Genomic DNA, 22,486 nt, shown 5'->3' with positions numbered 1-22,486 from the left:
TGCCTGTATATTTGAAGTCTGCATGTTCTCCCCGTGATAGCGTGGATTTTGCTCCGGGTTCCCCGAGTTTTTCCCTCCACATTTAGAAACATGCGCGAGTATTTGCCTGCTGTAAATGTCCACATGATAAGCCACTTTGTTTGAGCTGTCGTTTGTGGCCAGGTTGCTTCTGAAAAAGAGCTCTATACCTCCAGTGGGCCTTACCTTGTAAAATGAAAATAAAATGTAGTTTTAGCATCTTCTCAACTCCAAGGTGGCCCAGAGATGGTAGTACAAGTGGGTTGCCTAATTATTTTAATTCTGAGTGTTATCTCCTCATGTGACGGGTTTCTTTAGGTCCTCTGGTTTCCTCTCGTTTCCACAGCACATTGGAATTTGCCAAGCTTCATAATACAGGACCCATCTGAAAAATGTATCTTGAGATTGTGTCGCTTTTGTGGATGAGAGACCTTTATCGTTATCTTCACTACGGCTCCCTCAAATTAAAATCTACAACATGGTGTGGATTATGATCATCGTGGCGATGACAAAATGTGTACCTTGTGAACAAAAATGGAATGCCTCCGAACGTCTTTCCCCTAGGTAGATTAGTATGTTGTAGGAGGATGATAAAATGACAACAGTGTGGGGAGATTTTCATCCTGCAGTATTAATCATGGCCAATGATGATTAAGTGGTAAATACCCTCTATTAGCTGTGTGGTTGGGCAGCATACACATTTCTGCAAGGCAGTGTGTCCAAGGATTGTAGAGAGAAAAAAATGCACCGGATTGAATTAAAGTTTCATCTCCAATACCGGAAGGCATGCGTTGCCTGGCAGGAGCTCAAAATATTTGTTCTTGAAATAATAGTTGATAGTCCCAATCCACTGCTGGATGAAATCTTTCTTACAACATGTCAGTCATGGGGATCGTATGACCATACCTTACCACACTGGTCATTGTGGGTTGGTTAGGGATGGGGGGGGGGTGGAGTGGGACCCATTCAGATATCATTCACCACTGATGTCAGCTAGGGCCAGGAATAGAACTGGGATTTCCAGTTTATTTTATGTATGTTGAACTTCTTGCACACCGTAGTAGCCAGCCGTGAGAATCGGAGGTGTGGGAGAATTGGAGGTGTGCTTAGCGCAACACCACCGCTTCCCCTCTTTATACATTCGGCAAAGCTTGTCTTGAAATTAGTTGAACTATGGCTTGAGCAGACAGTGTTTTATATTTTTATGATTTTATTGTTTCCCTTCTACGTGACTTTTCCGAAAGAACCAAGAATATAATGTCAAAGCTGTAATTGGCACTAAGCGTGAAAGGTTATAATTTAGCATCGGTGTCATCTTCGAATAATGCATAAATAGGTTATGCAGTGGGGAAAAGATTTTATTCATTTTCCTAGCACTTTTAAGAGATTAATACCATACTCTTTGGTTCTTTCGGTAAAGTCGCGTAGGTAGAAAAAGACGGATGCTTGTGTTGCAACCGAAACGTCGTGATATATTATTTTTTCTACCTACGTGACTTTACCGAAAGAACCAAAGAGTATTGATTCCTGCAGTCACGAAAGCTTCAAATCAAGATAGATTAATACCATTTTTAAAACCCTCGTTTTTTAAATTATAAATGCACGTAGAAACATTTCTTTTGCACGTGAGGATGTTTGTCACTTTACCTGTTTTGTCAATCGACATGCCAAGTGTGGTAGTGTAAAATATGGCTACTTGCACTTATTTCAGGATGTCTGACCAACATGGAAGAGTAGGCCAACAGCACCCTCGGGGGGCTCAATGGAGCTCACTCCAGTGGAGACCATTTTGCCCGCAGTGAATTGAGCAAGGGATTGCAGGGCTGTGCCTTTACATTTTTGTGTATCTTATATTTTAGTTTGCGTGGGTGCGTGCATGTGCTGTCGTGGCTTATTGTCTGCAGTTGAACCAGCTGCTTCTCACGCTAAAAAGAAGATTATGCTGCAACAATAACTTGCGTCCCATAAATGTTAACTGCCCAGGTTCCGGACATACCCTGGTGTCTACAAACTAAGTTGCCTCTGTGGTAGTAGTTACATTGGAGAAACCAAACGCCATGTCTTGGACCGCATTCGTGAACGCAAAGCAGACCTTAAAAATGGTAGGACCAACACCTCGGCCGTGGCAGATCATTGTTATAATTCAGTAGGCTCACATGACATTGACTTGTCCAAGACAGAGGTTCTTTGTAAGCCATCTGGCTACCATGAGAGATTCGTTCATGAGGCTATCCACATATACAAGCACAGAGACAATTTCAACCGAGAAGATGGATTCTGGCTTAGCAATCATTGGAAGGATTTGATAAACCATTTCAGGTCTTAATTGATTGTTCACGCTTACGGTGGCTTTCAGACAGCATACATTAATTTTTCGTCTCCCCCCTCCTCTTTTCAGAACATAGATGGACTCGTCCTTCTAATCAAACTGACAAATCGCTGCCCGTGGCGCTAACGTTTTTTTAAATAAATAAAACACCGTTTAAAAAATAAATAAATGCGAACCGCCACTTCTTTCAAATGTTTCTTGCCGTTGGTTTTCACACCTGATGATGACCGTTTGTGTTATGGTCGAAACGTCATGATAATTTTTATTGTTTTATATATATTTTATTATTTTATTGTTTCCCTTCAACGTGACTTTACCGAAAGAGCTAAGAATATGCCCAGGTTTATTGGACAGAGGTTTTAAAAATGCAAAACCCCCCAAAAAACGCGAGTTTCAAAACAGCCTTGACATAAAACGCCCGTCATTAAACCGTTTTTTTTACTGTCGCAAGTAGACTGCCTCAGCCCGGTTACCAGTGACTGCACCAAAATAACCATTACATTAAATTTCGTTCTAAGATTCATTTGGCTAACAATTTCAAATATTGCTTGGAATGACAAACAAATGAAAACAAAAAGCACAAGTCTAAAACAATGACGTGTGCAAATTTGTTACACACATGTAAATGTTGTGCAGATCCTGTGCTGACCCATGCATTAACATGCACAGGTACACCCAGACACACACTCGGAGGTTGTCATTGATCATTCTGCGCACATGATTTGTATGGCAACTAAAGGAATTTTCCTTCTTTTCCGTGTGACATTTATTTATATTTTGAAGTTGTACAAAAAAACAAAGTAAGACAAAGGTGATACTGTACACATCCTTTTTACCATAGTTTAGACCCGGCTCGGAATAGTGTCCCATGTTCAGTCGGGGCATTCTTTATCATTCAGTTTTGTTTTGATCTTTATTTTTTATTATTTACCAGAAGCTCAATTTTAAAACAACTTGACCAAAATAAAACTGTTGTCACCGTCATCAGAGCCCAGCAAATTCAAGGGAAGAGTCAAATCCATCGGCTCTTGCCTTCCCTGGCGCTCACAAAACGTGGAGCTGGGTTACTCGTTTCAGGCTGAGTTTACCTAGGGGAGGCCCACACCAGGTGAAAATGTCATTGACCAATACAGTGGTCACAGCCTGGTAGGCAGTTGAGTAGAGAAACCGACATTAGCACAAAGTAACGTCCGATTTAATCACAGATACAATATTGGGAACAATACATGGTACAGGCAATTACTTTATATATATGACCACATGCTAGAAGACTTTTTTGGGTTAGAGGGGAATGACTAAAGTTCAATAAAGTATATCATATTGTATGTACAATCCTATGCACTTCCATCAAGGATGTGGGGGGTGGTTTGGATAATGGGGAAGTTATTCCACCAACATGCCTGCTGTTTTATACTTTCAGTAATACAAGGAGTCTTTAATGTCATTTTTGCTAATACGATTACTACTGCAGGTGCAAATTGTACTGCACGTAAAAAATATTCCCTTGCTTGGCCTTGAGAGGCAAGCGCTGTTCGCGAGCACCTATTTAGATTTGCACAACACGCCTAGGGGTTGTGTGGCCACCACTATGCCTTTGTCTCCCCGGGTTTGATTGTTATTCTCCAGACCAGCAGCTAATTTAAGGCCGATTTACCTAGATACTGCCTAAAGGCCGGTATCAGATACGGCTAATTTGCCTCGTGCATCGCTGGCTGACTGGCAACTGAACCCATTTTACCAGGAATTCTGTTGCTCCCCATGTACTTACACACATGCACAGAAGTATGTGCACGTGTCAGTGTATTTTATATATTAAGTATGTTGCAATGGAATATATGGAAAACCTCATGTTAGAGCACATTTCATTGGTTACACACTTAGTTCCTTTTTTTTGCTGTTCATGTTGTAAGGTTTACGCTTCCTCTGTAAATACACTATTTTCTTTGCGATGTGCCACAGGAAGCAGGAACATAGTTTTAGTGTAACATTCAAGGGATTATTTGGAGTTTACCTATGCATACCATTCCATTACCTATGCATACCATTCCATTTTTTTATTAAAGAAGATTAAAATATTTTTTGATTAAATGCTACCACCATAAAGTTACTTAGTTGTTAACAAAATGGCAAATGCATCTATTTGCACCTGTGTAATGGTTTGATTTATGTTTCAATAGATTTAATTCACAAGATAATGGGTTGTACTGTTTGCGTGGAACGTTTTTACAGTGAATTGAATATTTGTTGATCGTTTTCATACACACAAGCATTCACAAAAGCCCTTGTGAATATATATATATAGAGAAGATAAGTGAACGATATCCATCTGGGATAAATCCAGCCTTTGCACATTCTTTCCTCAGTCTATATTACAAAATGAGCAGTCTTACAATTTGTTTTAGTTTAAGACGGCTCGTTTTGTATTTGGCTAGTTTGCACAGCCTCAAGATCACGGTTTGTGGGCTATAACGGAGGGCACCGTTGTTTAATTTCCGACCTGACCGATTATAATTATGGTCTGCACCACGTGGGTATTATTAAAATTTCCCCCTGGGGGGGGGGGGGGGTATAGACACCAAATCAAATGGACTGTAAATAGAAATGGTGGTTTAAAAAGTTTCTTAGAATAAGTGTTTGTGTGTAAAATAAAATGTGTATTTTTGCAAACGTCGGTGTGGGTAGGCAAGTGTGTGAGCGAAGTAGCATTAAAGCTCTCCAATATGTTTTGGAGTTGTACTGCTTGTTTGGAATGATGTCCGACGTTTCACTCCATGTGCTGGGAGCCTCTTAGGTATTATTTCTTCAGAAAGCGTGCGGTACAACCCGTAAACACATCATAAACTTATGCTACACAACCGCCAAAATCTATGCAGTAGGATTTGTCTTAACTCCATCGCGCCATGGCACCTTTTAAAGATAATACATTTGGTAGAGGGACCTGGGACGCAGCTGAAATCGGTCAATTTTAAACACTGCCGGATTATAACTTCAATATTATGCCAGGGCAAACCCTGCTGCTGTGGACACACTGCCGCCGTTCTATTTCCGAAAGAAAAAAAAAATCCGCCGAAAACAAAATGGACAATGGTACGTTTTGCAAATGCCCTCCAGGAAAAAATCCGTGCGGTTCGAGCGCCAGCGGGTGCGCTCAGACGATGCCACCCTCCATTTGTGATGCGTGAGTGCCGCCACCCGGGGACTCGCTTCCCAGGATGCTGCACAGCAGGCTGGCAGCAAAGCGTAGGTGCATGGGCACGAAGGCGTAGGTGGTGTAGGCCACCATGGCCATCACTGACAGGAAGATGGTGTTGAACACGGTTCTCTCCCAGGGCTCCATGACGTAGCAGCACGTGACCAGCAGGTACTGGTAGCGGAGCCAGCAGAGGTACTCCTTGATTCCCCGTCGGTGTGCCGGTGGGGCCATTGCTGGACAACCCTAAAGCCTGTGGGTTTCTGGAGGGGTGACAATGGGATAAAAGGAAAATAAATAATTGGTCATGACATGGCCCTGATAGAACAATTAGTAAATAGGCCAATATGCATTGGCCTAATGCAATAATAAGACTTAAACATGAGGATTTCTCCACAAATCCTACTGTTGCTTAACTAGTAAATAATTGGCATGTTTTGTTTACGTAACAACCCCTACTAAATTGGCTGTGTCGGGTGGTGGCAGGTTTAATGACATTTATGCCACCTAACCCAAAAAAACTCTTATGGATGATAAGCAAATATGTTTTGTCGGGCACTAATTCACAATTGACAGCTGACAAAATAAAGGCTGTGGGTAAAATCAAGCAGGGAAAATAAGTGATGCATGAAGTGTGAAAATCCACTTAACTCTCTGTCAAAATTGCTGCAAGATTTGTGCTCCCTACGGCCACGCTTTGATGCTGGCAAAGATGTCCGTTTCAACTCAGGTTGTTACAATTTAGGTGTGGATGTTTGAACAGTTTCAATTGCAGGTGGAAAACAGCAAGGAATCCACTTGGTCAATTGTAAAGGTTATCGCGTGGGTGACTCGCAGTGCCAAGCCCCAAGTATGACTCACTTGTGGTTAAATAAAGAAAGAAGCACTCTGCAGTTTCTATTCTTAAAATATAGCCTGTAATTTACATTTTTTAAACGATGGCTAGGGGGGGGGGTGCATTTACCTGGTGTTGTGTGGTGAACTCTGCTTGCAATTATATGACTAAAATTGCCTATTGTAAAGTATTCGTTTGCAGGTGTCACATAGGTTTAAAGCTGGTTTCAGCTTGCAACCGTCACAATGTAACGGTTGCAAAATACATCCGCGCAGTTGACGTGCGATATTTATAGACGAGTGTCTTCCATTTTCTTGGTTCTTTCGGTAAATTCACATAGAAGGGAAACAATAAAATAAAAAAATATAAAACAATAAAATTCTCACGACGTTTCGACTGCAATACAAGCAATCATCATTAGGCAATCATCTTGCTGTGGTTTTCACACCTGATGATGATTGCTTGTGTTGCAGTCGAAACGTCGTGAGAATTTTATTGTTTTATATTTTTATTATTGTTTCCCTTCTACGTGACTTTACGGAAAGAACCAAGAATATGAATCCCTGCAGTCACGAAAGCTTTAAATCAAGAGTCTTCCAGTTTACGGAATCACAAAGTTGAACGGTGAGGGCAGAAATTAGATCGCATTTGACAGCCAAGATTTGTGTTAGCCCCCATGTCGTCTACTGAAGCTGTTCGACTTGTAAAAGGGGCTGCGTTCTGTCACCAATGTTCACTCATTGCCAAGCAGTGTGGAATGTCCCCTACCCTAACAGCTGTGCATCGTAAGCCAATGAACTCGGGAAGTAAAACCGGACACTTCAGTTTTTAGCGTTTCGTGCCCCGACGAACTCTCCCGGGCTCCCTCGTGAATATATTTGTTTCTCATGCGCAACCTGAAGTCATGTCGCTCGGGTCGATATCCTTGTTGCTGCAACACTTGCTTTTATGTCAAGACGCCGACGACGACACGGTGTTTTTCATGCGCAGTTTAGAATAAGTCAGAGCTGGTCTCCCTTCGTGCTCACTGGCAAGAAATAGAAATTGCTGTATTCATTACTTGGTTTGTTTATTATTTGGTCTGCCTTGTTTACAGTGTTGTCTGCTCCATTAGCTTAAATGTAACATTTAGCTTCACATTTCCATGTCTTATTAATAAATGGGTTTTAATTGACAAGTCGTGGCATGCCTAACAAGCACTTGTCAACTCAGACTGGTACAAACTTTAATGACTCCGGAGAGATGATTGGCGTGGCCTAGAAATATGCACTTGGGATTTTTTTTTATATACGACAGCTTCACGCCCGATTTATTTATTTGCAATCGAGGCGACATGTGACAGTTGTCGTAATGACAACGTTGCCACGACAACAACAAATGATAAGTCCAACGTCTCTATGCTCGCGAAAGTGTGAGCATCAGTGTCAGTTGTGGTGCTGCTGGTCCATTGTGGGGGAGTGGGTGGGGAAGAGGCTGCTTTCCAATTATAAACTCCCCCGGTGAGATAATATTTAGTGAGATTTTTACATCAATTGGCTTGTGTTTATTACGATCTGAATTCGAGCTGCTGATATTCCATGCATTTCCGTGTTTTTCATTAACCCAGAGCTTGGTTTGCTTCTGCCAAGTGCCACAGCTGGACAGGGCCAGTAGCACGTGGAGTTTTGTACGCAGATCAATACTGTCTGTAGTCGTCTTTTAAGGCGGCAATCCCCCGACAGAGTTATGTGGAAATTGAACTGCTCACTCAGGGTGGTCAAGGGACGATTACCACCCTAACACTCCCTGAGCAAGGGATACACTATCACAATCAATTTGATCATTCACAATGTTAGTTTAATTGTCGCGTGACAAACACTATTTGCAGGGCATGTTAAAGGAATGCCCCGAATGTGGATAATGAGGGTTATTCCATGGACTTCACAGTTGGTTCTGTCATCACCCACGGCCCTTTTCACAGCCACTGCTTTCTGTGAGAGTTCTCAATTAAAATGTCTCTGACCATCATGCTGATATCACATTTGGAATTCAAACTGATGTGTATAGACCCCATTAAAATAATATTGAGACATTTTAAATCATATTCCTGTACATGCCCAGCAATCTGAATGGGCGTATTTAATATTTAACACCCTTTTGTAAGATATAGAGCCATTCCTTTCACAATATTCATTCACCTATCTATATAGAAAAGAGTCATCCTGTACAATGAGAAAAAAAAGAGAAAATAACAGACCTGGCAGAGAACAGTGTGAGTGACTCACTTTTTTTAGTTTGTCGTCCTTCCCCTGCGCCTCTGTTTAGCACGGTTGGCTACGTACGGTGCGAAAGAAGTTCAACATGTGTACATAAATACTTTGCATTCTATCGTCACGCAGTGTGTTGTTTAAAGGAGCATGTTTTTAGTTCGACGGGAGTATTGCCAAGCTCAAGGACCCTTGAATGATGGCATATCCTGCATTAGTGCTATTCATGCCAAATAGGCTGAATGCCATGCACGGAGTATATCGTAAAAAGCCATAACGATCATGTTCCGGCCAGATGTATATCGCTATTAATATTTGTATGTCAATAAATGGGGAACTTATATAGGCAGACAATATACATTATTGGTAAGTCTTATATTATACGAGTCCCTTAAAGCAGCTGGGTCCTGGTGCATATTATAGATAGATAGGGAACACAGATAGCATAAAATGAGAAAAAAATATTCATCATCGGCCTTGGTCAATCCACTGCTGAATGAAGACCATCCCAAGCTACTGCGCTCTCTCTCTCAATGCTGCAATGTAAGCAGTCCACCTAAAACTTGCACACGAGGTGAATTCACCTCTCCATCTCCTCTCAGACAAAGCTAGCGATGACTACGGTATTAAGCTTACAGGTTGAGGGACCGACTTATGTCCTTATACGCCTTATATAAAATGCTTAGACATGAGGGCATATAAGGTGAGAATTCAGTGGTTGAATGCAACTTGGGTTTATCGGCCTAAAATTGTGCAGAGGAGGGGAGCATTGTTGCAGTTAAGCTCTAGGAATCCCGTCAAGCTAGCTGCCAGTACCCAAGGCACCTTTACTACACCCCTGTATGCTACTGGCCCACTCCTTCCGCCCTCTAAAATCTCCACATTCCTGGGCCAAAAGATGAAGCGGGCTCTCATAGACATCAGGCGCTCCTGTTGTTTACAGGGACGTAGCGTGGAGGCATAGAGCCAGTAAAAAAAACACGCTTGGTTTAATGCCTCCTCCATTCGCCCTCTTTGTCCACGGAGTTTCGCACCCCGTTTGTTCTGGGCCTTTTGGCGAGTGAAGGGGAGGAAAGTCAGCGGCGCAAGCTTAGCCGCACATTTCTAACTCATCCTCTCATCGTTGTAAAGTATTGCACGGTTACTCGTTGGGCGCGTATAGCTCTTACGCGAAAATGTAAACAAATTATTTGGTGATAGTTTCATTGGCAGTGTTGCACAAGCACAAATAACAAATGTGCTGCCGAAGACCAGCCCTTGCTCAAAAGATTGCCTTATATACATTGCCTTTAAAGGCAGAGTTACTGACAAAGTATTGATTTTTTTCTCATGCTCAAGATACTGCATGCAGACCCGCACACGTAAGAATTGATTATTTGCTCGTCATTGTTATTTATTATTTATACCGCACCTCCCCTCGCAGTACATCTCAAGGTAGCAGAAGAGGCGCTTTTTTTTATAATTTCTCAGCAAGGAAATGACTGCAGAACATAACATGTGAAGCAAATGTAAATTGTCTGCAGATTATATACAAATGTACCTTGGGAGTGAATTGATGAAACAAATGAGATGACACCATCGAAACAAACACAGAAGAAATTAGACATCACAAACAAGAGACACCAAAATGCTTTTTTTTTTTCCATTGAATGTTGACACCCCGAATGACACGTGTGCTCATGCTTTGTTTTCTACTCAAAAGGAGCAATGGGGGAGGAGGGTGCTCATCTCCTTTCATGACCAGAGCATGAAATAAAAATTCCACATTCCCACGGAAGGTTGCCAGGGTTCTTTATAAGGAAACAGTCGTATGTACGTATTCATTTTGAACTTCTTTCGCACCTTACTTAGCCAATCGTGCTAATCGGAGGTGCGGGACGACTATTGTTGACTACTCTGGGGTGTATTGTCAAGATAACATCTGAAACATGTCAATGTACAAGTTATTTAAGAGTGTAGACTTAAGATCTTGATACTCTATCAATATTGGCACGTGCTCCCTTATTGCTATCTCTGCGTGAAGCTCTATTGTTTGTTTTGCAATGTTTTTAACTGTGCCTTTGAAATTGCCAAGTCACACAGTATTCCAGCTAAGATGCGTGTTTAGCCTCGGAGCCCATACCATTGAGTAGGTCATGGATGATTGAGATGAAAACATCAAGGCACATTGCTTTTATTTTGTTCATTCTTAGCATAGCGTCCCACCTGCTTGTAAGTGATGCTTTTGTCACGTATATTGCACACCAGCACTTCTTTCTACACGACGCGCCCAGTTCTTATCGACTACTAATAACGTCTCGGAACCTAACAAGATCGCACCGAGTTCTTAAGACTGGGCTTGGGGTGTTTGGCCAATTGGAAGTCCTGTTGTGTTTCTGCACGGCGTCTTGCATTTCGATGCCATGCATAACTCCAAATTGTACCTGAGACTATTGCCGGAGATATACCTCCTTTTAAGGAAAATAAACATCCACGTGCACCAGTTGATTTGAGCAACCTACTTGCGGTACTGTCTCCTACGGGCAACTCTCCGCTCCTGGAGGGTGGGCCATCATCTTGCACGTATGGCCTCGGTGCATCCACCAAATGCGCAAAATGCTGGCTGGACAAGCACGCGCCACCACACGTGCGTGTGTAAATGCATGAGCAGTGGCCCCCGTGGGTTTGTGCACTGGCGCTTCAAACACAGTGCCTCGGGTTCAATTCCCAGTCCTGGTTAACATCAGTGGCAAATGGTTCAGCACTTGTCCCATACCTCTGGGTCAGCACGGCTGTAGCTGAGTATCCGAAGTAGTGTGCGATTAACAGGACTGGGGACACAAAGGCCAGCCACTTATTGTACTTGCCACTTAGTCACCTCATGTGATTGTGTTTTCCTTCATCGATGCTCACTAACAGTCTTTGCACTTGTATGGGTAATGTGTTTGTGTGTGTGCGTATACGGGCATATTGCATTCCGCTATGAACCCGGCAAACCGAGTTTGGTGCCTAGCAAAGACTAACATCAGTTAGTCCTGTAACTCCCTGAAGTTGGCTCAACTTTAAAATGAATACCTGTATAAACATAGGCAGCTGGACGTGATGCTGGGCACACCACCTCCTTGTTGTGCCATGTCGGCCTTCATTCGTGGTCACAAACAGCAGTTTCCCCAACAGTCTATATGAAGGCTATATACAGGGGATGCATGTTTTGGTGTGTGTACGTGTCAGTGCCTCTGGGTGACTGTGGAATAATGCACGAGTGCAGGCGTGGCTGTGTAACGTGCAACTCGGGGTGTAACAATTCAATTACCCCTCCTTACCCGTGGCGACTTGAAGAATTCTTGCAATTTGTGGGTCATGGTTCCATTTGTCATGTCGTTTTTCATCTTATTTTTATCATCTTGGTTGTGCTCTCTCATTTGGCCCATCTTGTTTGCTCCTTTAGCCTAAATATTGTATTGGCATATCAATTGCATTAACTATTTTAATCTCCGATCGCCACATTACAGGGTCCTAAGAGATGGCGGTGGCTTCCCGGAGGCCTTCATCCAGCAGTGGTTTATTCATACGTACTGTAATTTGCATGAATTTAAAAAACATGGATTCATTAAACACGCGATTTGTACTATGAACTTTACAAACAAATTATCAATCGATTAATAGATTACTTACTCCATCCCTACTATATATGTCAGCGGTTACCTGGGTGTTTGCGTGCGCAAGTGTCATCACTTTGGGGAGAGGTGGCGTGTTGGTTAGCGCACTGCAAAACGAACCCGTTGACGTACGTTTTAATTAGCAGCCACGGATAACATCACTAGTCATTGTTCGTGCTAGTTATGTACCTTCCCAAGATCAACTTAGCCTTAAGAGAGAGTACCTTATACGATGTGTAAACATCTCCACTGGGGAGACGAAGTTGGCCGGGCGTGGTGCTGTCCGACACCACCCCCTTGACAAGTGCCATCCGGTCTTTCATAGGTGCTCGCTCAGTAGCACTTGCCGCAGGGGTTGGAGGGACGATCTTTGCCTTTGTAAGACAGTCATCATTGGCGCGAGAAACTAGTTGGTCTCTTCTGCTCCTGGGTGATATTTTGTAATGGGATACGTTTTGTTTTTCATTGCACCAATCTGCCTCAAGATGCTGCGCGTACACGTAACGGCCAAGCAAGAGTAATGTACGATTATATTACTCTTGCCTCGCCGTGTACATTTAAGAGATAGCATGCCTATTTGCAAGGAAGACTTGAGGGAATACAGGCTCCTAAACACATGACTTACATCCATGAATAAACAACCTAAAGGTGCAAATGTGTGTATATGCGTACGCAGCACAGTGGGGAGCAGTAGTGTTGCGGTTAGCACGCTACGAACCCGGCGACCCGAGTTCGATTTCCGCTCATGGCCAACACAAGTGACGATTATATGAAGCGGTCCTGGGCCTCCCCTAGGTCGACTCAGCCTCAAATGAGTACCTGATGTGGTGTGTAAACATCACCACTGTGGAGACAAAGGCGACCGGGTGTGGTGCTGGCCACCCACCCCCTCGTGTGCCGTGCTGGCCTTCATTATAGGTGCTACCCGCTAACAGCACTTACCCCAACAGTCTGTTCAGGCTAAATGGGGGATCTTTGTCTTTGCATTACGCACAAACGTGTCGATAAAAAATACAGGGGGAACATTGTGCATAAACAGTAAGCTTTGAGAGGAGTGCCGGACAGAGTGAATGACCATTAAGCGAACCAGCTGTTGTGAATGCTAGCAGTATCTTGCCATGTGTTGTAAAAAGCGGCTGTCATAAATCCAAACCGTGTTTTTGGACAGAAAGAACAGCATAAGTGAAGCTGGTGACTGCCCAACCACTGCATTGTGTTTTGTGTGATATCCTCGTGTACATTACCAGCATAATCGAGCACGCTATAACAATGCGGAATGGGCTCGTTGGAAGGAAGCAACGCCAGCAGGAATTTTTGCAGCATGATTTCATGAGTCCCGATTCAATGAAACCCAATTCGGCTTTCTATGCGGGACCATGACGGTACATTTTGCCCCACTGCCTTCTGCGGTCCACAACACAGCCCTGCAAGCAAATAGCCGCCTGCATCACGCTTAAATCCTGCCTTTACTTTTGAGATCTGTTGCGCTTGTGCACGATTTCGTCATGAGATCAGATAGACATATCTTTGTTTGTATTATCCCAGAAATGGCATTGTTTAACACCAAATACACTGCTGCTTATGCTGGTTCTTCCTAATGGAATTTCCCAATGTTCACATCCCCTGCAGACAAGATGGAACGATCCAAACCACCTGTGCAGGCATCAGCAATTTGGATCAGTCCATATTTTCTAGGGGTCTTGTAGGGGAATGCATGGTGCCCCTGTTGTGCATGCTTGACTTTATTTGCTCAGGAAAGCTTCATAAGTATTATAAAGACTGAGAGAATCTGTCAGCACCCACCTACTTGCTGCACTCAAGTAAAGAACCATTTTTTTACCTACGTGACTTTACCGAAAGAACCAAAGAGTATGGCTTTCTGCAGTCACGAAAGCTTCAAATCAAGGTAAAAAGAGTATACATTATTTTTACTTGGTATATTTCAATTGTGCTACTAGCATCGTGTCATGACACTTAAATAGTTTGGTTAAAAACGGTGAAGCATGCAATGCGCGCACCACCTTGTGTGTGGAATGGCTCCAGGAGATGCAATCACCAAACTACTTATAATTCTAATATAGCAATGTCCTTTTACAGACCAGGCAATGTCCATGCAACACCTTCCCGTCGTTGTAGCTACAAATGTCTCTGCCCGTTTACAATGCCTGTAAGGGGAGGCACTTGCACGCATTGCCCTGTAAATGCACCTTTCTCTAATCAAGCCTGCATTGACCATTGTGTGTATGTTTGCGACCAGTGACCCCATCATTGAATGCCTCAGAAGTGAGCTATTGTAAAATTTAGTGGAATAATGTGCACAGCTTAAAAAAAAGTAATCAAAACCGCTTGTGTATGTGCGCGTGCGCCCCAGAGAGCAGTATTGTAATTGACTTTAGCTGCTCAATGTTACTTGCTATGGTTATGAATGTCTTTGCAAAGAAACTCGTAGGTGTCCTTTAACCCACTACAGTCTGACTTATCTTATTTTTCCATTAATCTGTATATCGTAACACGATGGAGTTTTAAAGACTGTGACGAACGCTACGTTTTGTTATTATTTAGCCCGCGGCTTAGTGTTTAGACACTCTATCTATATATTTTTTTAAACATCCCCAAAGGGTTACGTGAGTCCACAGTAACCCTCCCACCTCTGCACTAAAAATGTCAACATTCGTAATCTGCAAAGCATTTGTTAATTTTTTTGTTCTCACGTTCATTTTTCACGAAAAAAAACCTTTATTTTTTTCTCCCCGTTAATCTGTTTCACCAAGTTAGTCCCCCTTTGGTCTACCGTTGAAGGGAAAACTCCCGTTTGGGGAGTAGGTGGCTGGAGGGCAAACACTGGGCAATGCAAATAATTGTTAGGAATTTTGAGAAATAGTTCAAAGTTAACTCCAGCGCAGTGCAAAGCCAACACACCTGACCAGGTAAAGCACGTGCAACACACACAGCGCCAACAATGCCACGGCTACAAGCAAATATAAACAGAAAGTTTGTTTTTAAATCACTGAGCACATTGCTTTATGGCAAGTTCAGTGAGTGTACCTCTTTAATAGCTTCGATCATCTCACAAGTATACTTTGAAATCCCAGGTAGTATATATAAATTATAGATCTTATTGCAATATATATCATCACTCTTCAACCACTCCTGGTAGCACAAATAAGTCTTGTTATTTGTTTGCTTAAGCTTTGTCATTTTCCTTTTTGTCTCCATGGAAAGCAGCTTGGACACTTTGTTGAGCGTTTTTGGTCTTGCAAGGTAATGAATATGAACTGGTGATTGCAATATCGTCCATGCTGGCGAATTGTCAAATTATTTTGTGAGCAGATGCATATTGAAATCTCCAGTACGATCATATGGGCCATATACACACAGTGTCTCACAAGTTTCTGGAGCTTTGTCTTTCATCGCAATATATATTTTTTTTATTTACATCATGTTGCTCTTAAGCACATGAATGCTGAGGAATTCTTATTCTCTTCTCCCAATATTAATTCGCAAACACACAAAACACGCATGATCCAACCTGCTACACTCACCGAACACTTAAGTGAACAACGCAAAAGAAACACGCACACGTATGATAATGCATTGCCAGTCGTTCACGACCACAAATAATAACTCGCATTCCTCGGCCACTTTGTTTCATTGGCAATATTTTGTGCAATTTGCCCCTTTCGTAGCAGATGATATGAAGGACATTACAGATTTAAGTGAATAATAAATGGAGACTGCACGATACACTATGGTGGAATGGTAATGCCGTCGTCAACTATTCATCAAGCACTCTCCAGCCTATAATGAAGAGCCATTTCCTGAAATATCACCTGTTATATTTTTATCCTTTTCTGGTAATGTTATTAACCAAAATGTGCCGAGTTTTTCGCACCTATGAAGGCGGCGCATTGCGGCATAATCGTACCTTACGAGTGAAAAACGCAGAACGAAATAAATTTCTTGAGTTGGTTCAAGCGCCGCTGGTTCGGGACGAGGTTGACAACGCTTGGAGCTCCCTCCGAGGTTTCCCACTGCAGAGATTGTGGTGTCCTTCTGCCACCCCGTTTCCTTTTGTAATTCACGAGGGCGGTCCGTCTCTGCAGCGCAGCGCCGCGTGATTGGCCCGCATGCCGCGGTGGCGTCACGCGCGGCTTGCACCACGGGAACAGGTTTGACGACAAGCGCAGTGGGGGAGTGGGAAGGGTGGTGCTGCCACATGATTGAGTGGGCATGGGATTGTATTTTGCTTTTGACGCAAGAGAAGTGGGGTGTAAAGGCAGTAAAAAAAATAAAGGCTACGTGCGCCAGCAGACTGGTTTTTCAGGTATTTGTTTTAAGGCTGAAGATAGTGTAGCCGCAGGGGTGGTAGGTATGGCTTACGCATGAATTCCCATTAATCTTGTAAATAAACCACTCATTTACGTTCTAAAAAAATATATATTTTCATAAAATATATTTTTCATTATTAATCACTAAAAAACATTTTTTAGACCAGCCTATGAGATGATAAAAAAACTACGTTAATTACGTGAGGTGAACCATCATCTACTTCTGAGTGGGTTGCCTCTAAGTTGTGCATACATTGGAATGCTGTGCATACATTGGAATGCTGTCTTAATTCATTTCATAATCAGATATTATCAATCCATTGCTGGATAAAGGCCTCCCCAAGCCATCACACCGTCTGTCACGATGGTGACATGTAGCGTTGCATTCAGCAACTGCACACAACCAGATTTCATCGCTCCATCTCCTCGGTGGAAGTCCTCTTGGACATGCATGAGTCAGTTTAACACGTAGGCTTTCGTGATCAATATCCATAATAGAGATTTTTGGGTTAGATCGCTTAAATATAAATGTGTCGTTAAACCCCGCCACCACACGACACAGCCAATTAGTAAGGTTTGTCATCTAAACAAAATGTGGCAATTCGTTACTAGTATGGTACTGGTGTATTGGAGAGTAAACCCACAACATTTACAGTTTGAGTACTCGAATTGGCACGTTTTGTTTACGTAACAAACCTTACTAATGAGCTGCGTCGGGTGGTGGAAAGTTTATATTTACACGATCTAACCCAAAACCCTCTATTATGGATGTATGAGTTAATAAATCGGTTCCTTTCTTTGAACAAAATAGTTCAACTGTAGATATGACAGACTGGGGAGGGAAACTTTTTTGAAAATGTAATTGGGAAAAAAGAAAGCATGTTACATTTCTATAGTGTTAACCACCTCAGGTGGTCGTAACAATAAATGAGCGACAGGAAACAACTTTTGAACTCAATAGAGGAGGCTACAAAGTGGGGTTAAAACTGTCAGTGCCTTCCTATTCTTTGGTTCTTTCGGTAAAGTCACGTAGATAGAAAATAATAATAAAAACCACGACGTTTCAGAGTGTTGTGTAACTTGGTGAGAACTCAGGAGACCAGGGCATTGTAATTTTCAAGAATGATCTACGTAAGAGCATGTAAAATAATGTCGCTGAACAATAAAATATATTGTTGGAGGGACACCACTATATCTTTGGCAGTAATTGAAGGTGGGCCAGGATTTAAATGAAGTGATAAAGATGCGAGTCAGAGGAGGTTATGCTTTGTTTTGGAAGATGTAAATTGACAATGAAGAACGGGATATCAATATGTCGAAAGAGAAACATGTCCAGTCAGTACGTATAAAAAAAACAATAAGATGGGCTCGAAATAAACACTGAAGAGTAGTAAGCAAAGAAGCAACAGTGATACTTGCTGGGCTGAGAAACAGAACAAGGAACACATGTATGCGAGAACAAATATATGCATGAGACATACTGTACACAATTCTGACAGAATTCCCCAATGATGCTGGTTGAAATGTCACGACACTCATTGTAAATGTTGTGGATTTACTCTCCAACACAACGTTGGTGCTGACGTAGTAACTAATTGGCACGTTTTGTTTACGCGCAAAAACCTTACAAAGTGGCTGTGTCTGGGTGTTGGCGGGTTAACGACATATTTATACTTACGCGATCAAACCCCAAAAAAATCTTTATTATGAATAATATTGGTGGCGAAAGCCTGCGTGTCGCGTGTACAATTGACCGTTCATTGAAACTGGTCTTGGGATAGGGAAAGTCACAAGAAGGGATGAGGGCAAGTGGAAGAGATTGCTGACGGAATGACAGCCAAATGAGGCAACTCGCCAAGGAGGATGAACACCCCAGAGGTGGATCGCAGAGATCAACTCGCTGACCTGCCATTCCTGGACATCTGTGAAAAAGAGCTTCGTAGCTCATCAGATTCCTTCTCCAGTTCTCGATGAAGATTCTGATCTGAACTCATCGGCAGGAGTTATATTGTGGCATCGCAGGACCATGAGCGACGTCAGTGGTGTGGCGGAGGCCTTTGTCTAGCAGTGGATTTGTCGCGACTTGGTGATGATGAGGATGTGTTTTCCTTTTAATGTAATCTTTGTCTTGGGGATTGTTTGTGGAGTTGGACAATGAGAACAAGGGTGTGGTGGAATGCATCGTTGGCTAAGCGGCCCCCCAGGGCACGAGTGGTAGTTGAGTGATCTTTCCAGATCTGCTCGCAACGAATCCACTGTGCGATTTACAAAAGCCCCCTTATCTCGGGGAGCTCATAGTCCCGCCACCGCCACACCAACAGTAGGCGGGTATGAAACATGCCAATTCCAAATTCTCATCTGAAGATCAATTCCTGATCGATCCTACACAACTCAAGAGAGATGGACTTATTATATATTAGTGTGATTCATTTCTCTTTGGCATTAATAGGAAGTTTCAGATGCGCTTTTGCGGCTGACTGAAATGTTCTTCCTTCCGATATTAGGACCCAACTGGAGCTATGCACTTTTAAATCTAGAATGGAAGCTAATTATTTGAGAACTACTTTTCATGTTTAGTTTGTTGTCATCCCCCCCCCCCCCACCGCATCTCCGATTAGCACGATTGACTTCGTACGGTGCGAAAGAAGTTCAACATGCATACATACATGCATACGTAGTAACTCATCAAAAGGGCCAAGTGGCATTGCAACCAAAAAGCTGAGAAGCAAGAATAAGGAGGAGGGGTGTTGGGAGCAGTGGTAGGGTGAGTGGCAGTGTGGGGTCTGATATGGGTGGCTGGTTGCCTATTGGGGTAAGGTTGGGCTCATTGGGAAGACTAGTTGTAGAGGACGCCTTTTGGCACCTTTTGGCGTCCTCTGGTCTAACACCGTTTGAGACGAGGCTCAAAAGAAAGCTGTCTCTGGTGTGGACCAATTCGTTTCAAGGACAATGCATATATTATCAGAGTTTTTTGTTTGCATTCTGACCACAAGCATTATGGTTAATGCAGACATGATTCCTTGTAAAAGGTTTCAGTTTGGTGTTTTAACATCTTAACACCTGTTTTGTTGCCAAAAAAAGGGGAAAAAACTATTATCAGCTGTGTATAATGTTCACTACAGGACAACGTCTTATATATTTGATGCCTTGGTGACTGAGGCATAGGCAAATACCGATATAAAGCAGTTACAACGTGTATAAATAGGCTACTGGACAAAACTATAGTGTAAATTGCTTTAAACGTTGGAAATTGCTTCACTGTGCTTTAGAAGTAAGCAAATAATTTATCGACTCATACACACATTACTGACTCTGACGAGGTTGGGTTTTGCCAACATCTTTAGAAAATGACATTAACCCCGTGCACAAACGCTAGACCGAGTGTGGGCGGTTAATTGCTCATGCCAGATACGTGGCGGTCGGATATGCGTTGTTGTACTGCTCTGCCGTGTTGCTTCCTTAACGTGCACCCAGTGCCGCCCGCTCTGCACGTGCTCTTCGCCTCGCGTGCTTGAGCCGTCGCAAATGAAGAGAGGCATCCGAAGGAGAGCGCATGCACATCGGCCCTGGGGAGGCACTCACCTTCCGTCGAAAGCGCAGATGTGAACGTGTGCGTGCACGCACGCGTATGCCCCCCTCTTGTCAGCTTGCAAGATGCTCACACACGTTGCACAATCGGCATTTGCGTGGCTGCCTGCGCGAGTTGAAGCTTTCAGAATGCCACCAAGGCTCGCCCGGTTATTTATTTCATTCGGCACTATCCCCGGCGGAGCCTACACCCCACCCATCACGCACGAAGACAAAGATCCCCCGCATAGCCTGAACAGACTGTTGGGACAAGCGCTGTTAGCGAGCTCCTATGAAGGCCGGCACAGCACGCGAGGGGGTGTGTGACCAGCACCACGCCCGGCCGCCTTTGTCTCCCTCGATGGAGACATATACACACCGCGCCAGGTACCCATTTGAGGCTGAGTCGACCTAGGGGAGGCCCAGAACCGTTTCAGATAATCGACACAGGTGTTGGCCGCGAGCGGGAATCGAACTTGGGTCGCGCAATTCGTGGCGCAGCTCGCAAACCGCTACACCACCGCTCCCCACACTCACGCAGGCACACGCAGGCACGTGTGCACACTCACGCAGGCACGTGTGCACACTCACGCAGGCACGTGTGCACACTCACGCAGGCACGTGTGCACACTCACGCAGGCACACGCAGGCACACGCGCGTACGCCAGGGCGTGCGTGTGGATGTTCCACAAGCGTGCCGCCGCCGTTTGCTCGCTCGCTCGCCCGCCCGCCCGCCCGCCCTCTCCTTCGCTGACATGAGCACTCGACGCGCGTGCGTGCAGGTGCGGACGTATGTATTATTTTTGCTGAACTAAAATATAGGCAGCGGCGGCGGCCGGCAGTAGGTGGTGGAAAACGACGTGTGTGGCCGCACGATTCCCACCTGTTTTCACCAGGCACGCCGATGGTTACACTAACACATGCGCTGTCGTCACACAAACGCGCACGCTTGTGCGTCCATCTTTATTGGCATGCGCGTGCACATGAGTTGATGCGTGTGCACGCGCATATGTTAGGTTACGCACAAGCATTGGGGCACGTGTGTACACTGACGCGGATTTTGGGATGCACACATTTGAACAGGCACATGTTTGCATGGGGACACAAAGACAATTATGTCCCTTATAGCCTTTGCAGACTGTTGGGGTAAGTGATGCTAGCGAGCACCTTTGAAGGCTGGCACGGCACATGAGGGGTGGGTGGCCAGCACCACACCCGGCCGCCTTTGTCTCCCTAGTGGTGATCGTTACACATTGCACCAGCTACCTTTTGAGGCTGAGTCGACCTAGGGGATGCGCAGGATAATCGTCGCTTGTGTTGGCCGCGAGCGGCAATCGAACTCGGGTCGCCGGGTTTGTAGCACATCACGCTATCCACTGCCCACATATACATTGGGACAAACAAAGATCCCCCATATAGCCTTAACAGACTGTAGGGGCAAGTGCTGTTAGCGAGCACCTATGAAGGCCGGACCGGTACACGAGGGGGTGGGTGGCCAGCACCACGCCCGACCGCCTTTGTCTCCCTAGTGGCAATGTTTACACACCGCACCAGGTACTCATTTGAGGCTGAGTCGACCTAGGGGAGGCCCGGGACCGGTTCAGATAATCGTCACTGGTGTTGGCCGTGAGCGGGAATTGAACCCGTGTCGCCGGGTTCATAGCGCAGCGTAGCGCTAACCGCTACACTACCGCTCATACATTGGGACACACATTAAGACTCATTGCAAGCATGCATACAATGGGATGCTTACAGTGGAACACACATCCCGGGAACGACTGCACGCTCAATATCTATTTTTGACTGCACGTACGTACGCGCTGGCTTACTGGCCCCCGAAGTGGCTTTGTGCGTGGGACGGCGAAAACGCCGCAGTGTCTGGCACACTGGGCGCCCCCTCCCCCGCCCCTCGCTCGCGATGGTTCGTCCACACCCACCCCCTTCCTTGGCAGCGCGGTAGCATCGCAATGCCATAAATACGTCGGTACACTAATTATTGTTCGGTCGGTTAGCCTGGCAAGTTCGTGAGATTCCCCCCACCTGCCCCCCCCCCCTGTTGTTTTTTTGCATGTTAAAAAAAACATCATGAACGCGTCAGAAAATCGGGCTACGTTTCCATTCGGTAGGACAGCTTCCCTGCGATGCACCGGTGTTTGTGCGTACAATTTAGACGTGAATGACCGGGGGATGCTTGTACAAGTTTGCTGTCCGCGATTTTGGTTTTTCCGCGAATCGCGTCTGGAACTCTACACGACTGCATCGAGAGAAAGTGGTTAAATAAAGTGAAGAGAAAATGGAATGGGATAGTGATGAGAGATAAAGTGGCCAATATCGT

General features: G+C 44.2%; 2 protein-coding genes across 12 annotated transcripts in view; one reads left to right on the top strand and one right to left on the bottom strand.

Moving 5' to 3' along the window:
* Nucleotides 1-22,486, top strand: part of PROSER1 (proline and serine rich 1) — a 65,125-nt gene that overhangs the window by 15,021 nt on the left and 27,618 nt on the right. The window lies entirely within an intron of this gene.
* LOC116954546 (serine palmitoyltransferase small subunit B-like) lies at nt 2,906-20,351 on the bottom strand. 10 transcript variants are annotated; one of them, XM_076052306.1, is made up of 5 exons: nt 16,182-16,342; nt 12,481-12,682; nt 11,921-12,172; nt 8,637-8,685; nt 2,906-5,800 (listed from the first exon to the last, which is right to left on the bottom strand). In XM_076052306.1, exon 5 carries the CDS (start codon nt 5,769-5,771, stop codon nt 5,496-5,498), a length of 276 nt encoding a protein of 91 aa, XP_075908421.1. In that variant the 5' UTR covers nt 5,772-5,800; nt 8,637-8,685; nt 11,921-12,172; nt 12,481-12,682; nt 16,182-16,342; the 3' UTR covers nt 2,906-5,495. The 10 variants fall into 10 exon arrangements, with proteins under 10 accessions (XP_075908421.1, XP_032831023.1, XP_075908420.1 ...); XM_032975132.2 differs by having other exon boundaries at nt 12,481-12,630; XM_076052305.1 differs by having other exon boundaries at nt 11,921-12,046; nt 12,481-12,630.

Source organism: Petromyzon marinus, chromosome 55 (genome assembly GCF_048934315.1).
Source record: "Petromyzon marinus isolate PM22_M1 ecotype Great Lakes invasive population chromosome 55, UKy_Petmar_22M1.pri1.0, whole genome shotgun sequence".
Classification (NCBI taxonomy): Eukaryota; Metazoa; Chordata; class Hyperoartia; order Petromyzontiformes; family Petromyzontidae; genus Petromyzon; species Petromyzon marinus.
Note: the sequence above shows the minus strand (reverse complement) of the source record. Positions and strands in the feature narration are given on the sequence as shown.